The 8125-nt window shown below is 35.4% G+C and overlaps 1 protein-coding gene across 1 annotated transcript; it reads left to right on the top strand.

Moving 5' to 3' along the window:
* Positions 1 to 6291: 6291 nt before the first annotated feature.
* On the top strand, positions 6292 to 7876 carry LOC128204804 (uncharacterized). Its single transcript, XM_052906212.1, has 3 exons — positions 6292 to 6385; positions 6801 to 6959; positions 7086 to 7876. The coding sequence occupies exons 1-3, from the start codon at positions 6292 to 6294 to the stop codon at positions 7874 to 7876; spliced, it is 1044 nt and encodes a 347-aa protein (XP_052762172.1).
* Positions 7877 to 8125: the final 249 nt, after the last annotated feature.

The following is an 8125-nucleotide window of genomic DNA, read 5'->3' as shown; positions in this document are numbered from 1 at the left end:
CTTTGATAAAACCAGATGGAAGGATGTAAGTATTTTATTCGAGATGACGTAGTTGTAGAGATATTTGTGGATACAGCGCTCCATGAGTTTGCCAATAGAATGGGGCAGACGTTCGCCAACTTACATGGAGAAGGGAAAGTAGAGTTTGCCAACAATTTATTAAAATAATTCGAGAGAGGTACAGAAAGTTCGTCTTTGCCATCTTTAATAACTTTAGGACTAATCGAGTCAGGACCACTGGCCTTACTAGGATCAATGCAGGAAATTGCATCTCTAACGTCCTGGCTCGTCAAAAATATTTCTGAGATGAAAGTGGATGGGACGTTCTCAACCGTAAAAAGGGGATGATGCTGGGGTGCTATGGTTGATTGTTTGCTAAAGTATGAGTTTAGAAGGTCTGCCTTTCCTTCATCGGCCTCTGCCTCAACTAAAAAGAGTTGGAATTGTTGAAGATGTTTGTTTTTGAGTTAGTTCTTTAGCTAGTTTGAACTATACTTAAGTTAGTTGTTATGCTATCAGAGCTAATTTTGTTTATTATTTTATGTACGTATTCTTTTTTATTTGTTCGAGTTATATCTGTTGTTTCGTTGCGATAGTTTCTGAATTGTTCCCAAGCCAGTGCATTATTTAAAAGTTTAGCTTTTCGTTGTAATTTGTAACGTTTTCTGATTCGATGTTTTATCTCTTTGTTTATCCAAGGGACGTCACCTGGACGAATATTTTTTATTTGGAATGCTCTCAGAGGCTGATTTTAAGATTGAGTCTGCGATAGCATCTAGATTTTGATTGTTTTCGATGAATGACCAGTCGGTGGATATGAGTTGATCGTTATATTTTACATAATCGTTTTTGTCATATAACCATATTTGGCGCTGAATGTAAGGCTGCTTAGGGTTTGTGAATTTTAAGACAGCAACAGTCGGACAGTAAAACCGGCCAAGAATTGGATTAAAAGGATCTGCGACGAAACTTTAAAGAACTTGATTGGAGTGTTTAATGAACATGAGGTCAATAAGTGAACTATAGTGCTCGGTGAAGTGAGTTGGTGAGTTAATGAGCTGATCAGAATTAAGGGAGTCTATCAATCTACACTTTGACGAATTCAGGCTGATGTCAAGCAGAATGTCAAGTTTTGGTTTCAGACTTTGTATGTTCAGATTCATGATGCTCAGAACACTATTGGTTAGTGCTGCATATGAATGTAATGAGGAATTTAAGCTATCACAGTTTGTCGAAGGACCAGGATTAAGCTCAATATCGCCCGATCTCCTGATAAGCAGTGTGAAGATGTACAAGAAAACAAGAACAAAGTACATTAATGAAGCCAGTGATGCTACAAGTTGGCGAGTAAAATAATAATTACTATTTGAGATTAGCATCTAGAAAGTTGGTCGTTAAATCATAATCTGTCGCCACCTTAAATTGGAGTGAATCGATGATCGATGACAGTGTGTATGTGACAAAACAAAAATATTAAGAAAAGGAATATAATTGAAAGTAACATTGCCTTACCCAAACTGTGGATATATGTGGAGGGGACATTTATAAATACATAATACATTTTAAGATGCCAGTATGTTAAATATAGTAAACTCTATGAAGTTGAAAAGTATACGTCAAGATTGAAAAATGTGATATAGTAAATTTACGAGAAGTACGAGAGGTGCATTGTTATCATTATCTGTTGACTAAACACAAAAATTGTATCTTCATTCTGGTTGTTAACAAGTATCAATAAAATTCAAACAACAATGAAAAAATAAGAAAACAAAAACAAAAAAGATTGTGAGCAATGTGTTTGAACGTGTACCTTTACAAAGTTTTTATTATTATTATATATATAACAAATCTGGCACACAAGAGAGAAAACACACACTTATACATGGGAAATGGAATTGTACTTTTCTGAGGGTAGTTGTTAAGTTTTATGAAATGCAAAGAAGTCTATTAACAAGAAAAAAAGAGTATGATAGGCGATGTGATGGCACTTCTCTCTATGTATTTAATAAATGTCAATTAATGCAAACAACTATCATTGAGTGAAGCATTATCGTGCTGAAGTGCCGATATCTTACTCTCGACTTCTCCGAGCACTTTAGATACGACGGCAGTCACCATGTCGGTTAAGTTCGACTCAAATGTGGCTTGCAAAACTTCTGCTTTTTTCAGAATCTGTGTTACGTTTAAAGTAATTTCAACATTTTCAGCCATAATTGAGGAGATAGAGTCAGAGGACAATATTCGTGACTTTTGAATATCAACTAAATCTACTAGTGATGAAGCTTGACGTTTTTAGTCACAATTTCTAGGGGTGTGGCTCATGATAGGAACGCTACTTTTGTCGCGCAGTGTAGATACAGACACATGAAGCGTGGCGGGTGTTCAGTTTTCGTGCACTGACCTAAAATATCAGGTGCAAACATAATATTTACAAACCCGTGAAGCGTGACACAGGTAGATATTAAATAAACATTGTATATAAGTCAAAAGAGCAAAAAGGAAGTCACCTCTTAGCACAATTTAGTCCATGATACATTCACGCACACTCGTATAAGCTCTAAATAGTCCCGCAAATAAATTCCACTGAATAATTTGCAAAAATGTCCCTCGAACACAGATGTGACTAAACCATAACACTGACCGGAAATTGAAACATTTACATTTTTAAAGAAATATTCATTGTGATTAAACATAAGCAGTATCATTTTGTTTTAGTTTTTAAAGACGTGTGACAGACGAGATACGTTTGAATAAAAGAATAGGCGATTTTGTAACGTCGTATATGACTGGTTAAATAACGTCGAGCTTATCCGATTGGAGAGCAATATTAAAATAAACATAGACTTCATAAATCCTTGCGTGTTATACAATATAATTAAAACTTCGTTAAGTTAATTGTATATCAGGCTCTGAATGCTGTCAATTTTCATGTCTATAAAATCTATCAGCCAATTGAATAAAAGCTTTAAAAGTATATATTCTAGCTAGTTTTCATATTTTATCAATTTTGTTTGTAATAAATATTGGAAAAATATTAACCAATTTTTTACGTACTTTTGCTTAATTATATCTGTCATGTGTTTTCGTTCTGGATAGAAAAGTCCGACACGAGGGCACCTGCGTTGCCAGGTAACGAGGCTTGCCTCTTTACCGGCTATGCAGAGTGCCCGAAGGTCAGATTGTTCTTTCCGGAACGGAAACTCATGATTGATATTTTCTAGCACACCTTAAATAGTATTTTTTGTGAAAAATACATAGGAAAGCGCATGTTTGTACATTTCACCAAAGAGCACGTGCGATTATGTTTACTGACGTCATGACTCGCAGTATTTTTAGTCACTGCATAGGTCAAGAAGGTCCTTCAGTTAGGGTTATTTTGTTTTGTTTTGAAGATATATTTTGGTAAAGTAAATATTCACGGAACTCATTTATTATAATTAACTTATCATTATTACATAAAGTGTAAAATAAAAGAAATAAAAAGTAGTCAGTCACAGCGCGTGACTCATTTGGCATGGGGGGGTGCCAGATTGAGTTTTCTAGCACTGCTGAATTTACCAAAAATGCCTATCCGGTGTGCTAGAATTTTTTATCCTAACCAAAGAATTACTTATTTTATACACTCGACTGCAAATGTCTACCTGAAGAGAGCGATCCGATACGCACTGCAGTGAAATATTGTTCGAGTTTGCAGATCGATGCAATAAATATTTTTTAAGCAAAGCGTATATCGATGTACAGCTCATATCGAGTATTAAAACTTTAGTGGAAAAACAACTCGGTTCACGTTTTGTTTTCGACCAGATATGATCAAATTCCATACCACAGATCTCAGAGAAGTGTTCAGTATTTACTTCTTCTTACAAGCTCAGTACAACCTTTTGGCAATGCCAGACATCTATTTGGCACACAGGTCATCAGTTTACGTTTCAATTTATTTACGCAAGGACGAAAACAAACTATTTGTTTTCTTTGCAAAATAATGGCGTACTTTGTGGATACGTCCAAAGGTTGGCATGACTGATTAGTCTGATAATGAAAGATTGACACGATACCTTAGGGACAGACATGACAGTAGGCTAAAACACGATATGAAACGCTGATATAGAACTAAAACAGACTCAACTCTTTCGAAACCAAACAACAAGTAAGTTTATAAAACAATACTATTATAAATCAATTCATTTTCAAATTGGAAAAGGTATCTAAGAGTTTTTATGTCATATTCCATATAATATGGTCGATCAATAAAGAAGTTGAACTACCTTTAAATGGCATATATTAGAAGAAATCAAATTCTTTACATCATAGAAAACTAGCTTTAAAAAAATCCACAAGAAGGTTGATCCTTAAACGTTGATTCTTGATTGCTTGACAGTAAACATGAATTATTTTTTGTGTAAATGAGAAATCCAGCGTAGATAAAATGTACCCTTATCATGCGCATTTCCCCGTGGTAATTTAGTGGTTTAATTGTTTCAACCATACTACCCTCCATCAGGGTTATACAATGTAAAGTTAATTGACAAATCAAAGCTGGTTTTCTATGAAATATACAATCAGTTTGTTTGTGTTTTAACAACAGACATTACAATGTACTACCTAATGAGATAATGCAGTTGGTGAATGCATTTCATTAAGCTACGGCGTTTACCATTGACCGTGTAGCTTTATGCTGTGTTAGAGTAAAGGATAAACAACTAATTGTTTGATACACTATGTTATCAGACTCCATATTTCGTTTGGTATCATAAACCATTTGTATCGCATCACATTCCAACAGACTGCTTCATTTTAGATGATATTTTTGCATTTTGTCCTTATAAAATACGAAAAATAATAATTATACGCTAATAAAAGCAAATGTATCGTTATAAATTCGATATTATTTTTAAATAATCGACCTCATGCCTTAACTATAGTCTCACTAGAAAGAACATTGGTGTTAACTACATTATTGTATCGCTTTTTATTGTTTGCCTTACAGTATGTATTTATAACAGTTGGATGGGCTAAATCGAGTAGTATTGATGTCTTACCAGCAAACGGACTCGAGGGTGATTCGTATCAGGTAAAATCTGACTTAAGGTACATGACCACGTTACTCCGAAAAATATGAATGTCGGCCGATTTCAATGAAACTTGGAACAAACAATCGTCAATGACTCTACTTTAACGAGGTGTAATTTTTTTTTGTTTTGAATCCCGTCTTTTGTTGATTTACAGCGCCACCTAGCGGACACGTGCTATTTGGCGCTAACATTGATAAAACCGTAAAAAAATATAACTTTACGGCTTTTTTTTACCAAAAAAATCGGAATATAATTTATTGTACGATGAATAAATAATCCTATAATTTTAGTATAAGTATTTAAGAAAAAAATAATTAATAAATAAAGTTTTATGACAAAAAGGCTTTAATAAGAAATCGCCAAAAACAGATACCCATCGGTGAATTTGACGTATTTATCTCGAAAACGAACTCGGGTAGGGTATGTTTTTATTTAGTCATAGGAAACGGAACGGAATAATGAATAAAATTATGTAAAAAAATAAAAAATTGACGGTGAGGTTAATTGCTAAAAGATATAAGTAACCTAAGAAAATTGATAGAGTTAGCGTGATTTCTACGCCACCGTCAACGTCAATAAAAACACGTCAAGTTAGTGACGCCATAGGTTTGTTTGATGCATGAGAATAGTTGTGCAGTGTCATTTTGTTTATGCAAATGATTTTAATTTCACTGTTTGCAAATGTTGTGAATTGCAATCAGAATTACGAACAAAGTCAGAATACTGATAATATTGTTTGTCATTTGTTATATATGTTCTGAATTGATATTTAGTAGTTATGTATACGGGAGCGAACTAATTAACGTTAGTAAGCTTTCTAAACATATAATTAGATAACGAACTTAAGTTTAGTGGAAATGCCGCGAAATTGTCATTTATACGTTACTGACGTCATTTTAAACGGATTGTCCTTCCGGGCACGTTCCGTTAACAACATCCGGTAAAGATGAGGAGGAAAAAAGGTCAGTTTATTTCTAAGAGTAACGCAAATCGAACCTCAATAATAAACAACGTGAATGTGGAGAAGAAAACATGCATTTCTGTTCCCGAAACCGTCCCGCCTTGGCTAGAAGGTCGCAGAGTCGTAGAAATCTGTGTAATTTTGGAAAGATTAAGCTCCTGTAGTTCTTGTGGAAACAGTTTTTGCATCAATGGCATTGTAGGGGAAACTATATATGGCCTTGGATCTATCCTTCATATCAGCTGCAACACCTGTAGGATGGTTAATCTGGTGCCTACGGGAAAACGGCATTCCACGAGTGACGGCTCCGCAGCTAGAAGATGTTTTGATGTCAACACTAAATTAGCTGCAGGTAAATTTTGTCACCATATCAATAGCCAGCGTTGTGCCAACAAATGTAGTGAATGATGTTAGACTTGGCACATAATGTATAAGTGAATTAACGTCAATACAGTATAAAAAACGCCCTGACATATTGTAACGAAATTTGATTCCATTGATTCCATTTCATAGATTCGTCATTTCCTAGAAAAAAAGCATTATTTCTAAAACAACATTTAAAGCAGTAAAATGAACAAAAGTATAAAATGAGTGCACCATGATTATCGATTATTATGTGAAGGCGTCAATAGCGCTTAGTTTACTTGGTCGAAAACAAGCTTGTTGTGTATCTCTTTTAGCGATGATCAACGCAGGTGTAGGAGAGTCTCAGATCAGTGCGATATTTGCTGAACTCAATCTGCCTGGAATCAGTAAGACATAAGAAGTGTATGAGGGGAAAACATACGAAACAGCGGTTGGCGTCTCTGACATCGAAATTGAGCATATTGAAGACATCCCACCCTGCCCTGCTGAATGCAGTGAAACGCCCCATGCGTACGGGCAAGATGATGTCATCGTCTTCGACCTTGAGACTACAGGATTAGGTAAATAATACATGTTAAATAAAGTCAATTCTACAAATGAGAATACATGTGTTGTATAAATGTTTGTCTAAGCCACTGATATCAAAAAGTTTATCCAAACAGTTACTGAGAGTATTTTGCTTTCAGGGACAACTAGCAGCATTGTACAGATAGCAGCTTTGCACGTGTCCTCGGGACAACACCTGAATTTATTCGTAAAACCCAAATGTGGATACATTCCCACTACTGCCTCCAATATAACAGGTCTCGAGTTCCATGGTGGGGTATTATACCAGCACTGTAAAGAAGTGACGAGCGTGGCAGCCAGCGAAGCACTTCTTGCCTTCAAACGCTGGCTTGAGGCATTTGGAAGTCATATTTTGCTTGTGGCACACAATGTCATGTTTGACGCAAGACTGTTAGTAGCAAAATATCAAGAAGAAGGAATAACTGTCCCAGAAACTATAGGCTTCGCAGACAGTCTGCGTTTATTTAGAACAGTTTACCCCGGGAGACAGAATTACCGCCTGGGAAGTTTAGTTCACGATATTGCAGGTGTAGACTTCGGAGCTCATGATGCCTCTGAAGACGTGTACGCGCTTTCTTCAATTCTCCAGTTGCAAACAAACCTAGATAAACTGTCGAATTATGCTACTACTGTGTCATCCGTGAAATTCAAACTTCAGGAATTAAACAACGAAAAACTATACAAGGGATCATATACAAGTTTTGTTGGGTCAAAAATAATATCAAAAGCACAGGCCACGCGCCTATCTAGGAGTGGAATTTCAATAGAACACTTGAAAAAAGTATATTCAAGATCGGGCCTAGATGGTATGCAGGCTGTATTGAAAGATCGGGGTGCAGGGAAATTTTACACAAAATTGGCATCAGCGCTTGATGCAGTTTTTAGCGAGAATAAAATTAATTTAAATTAGAATCGATCATGGCTTCTGAGTTTATCCCAGTTTTAATAGGTTCATAATAACCGTAAATTCTTGTTTCAATTCTGTAGCTATATTTCAGGTAGTAAGAATTTGATTTTCCTACTATTTTCTGATATTCTACTTAGTTCCGATACTGGAAAATATCTGATTAAAAATAAAAAAGATACAGATACCATCGTTTATGGACGAATAGAACGTTCCATCCACAACTATTCTCATGCATCAAACAAACCAATGGCG

This window comes from Mya arenaria, chromosome 10, assembly GCF_026914265.1.
Source record: "Mya arenaria isolate MELC-2E11 chromosome 10, ASM2691426v1".
Taxonomy (NCBI): domain Eukaryota; kingdom Metazoa; phylum Mollusca; class Bivalvia; order Myida; family Myidae; genus Mya; species Mya arenaria.
This window is presented reverse-complemented; position numbering and strand designations above follow the sequence as displayed.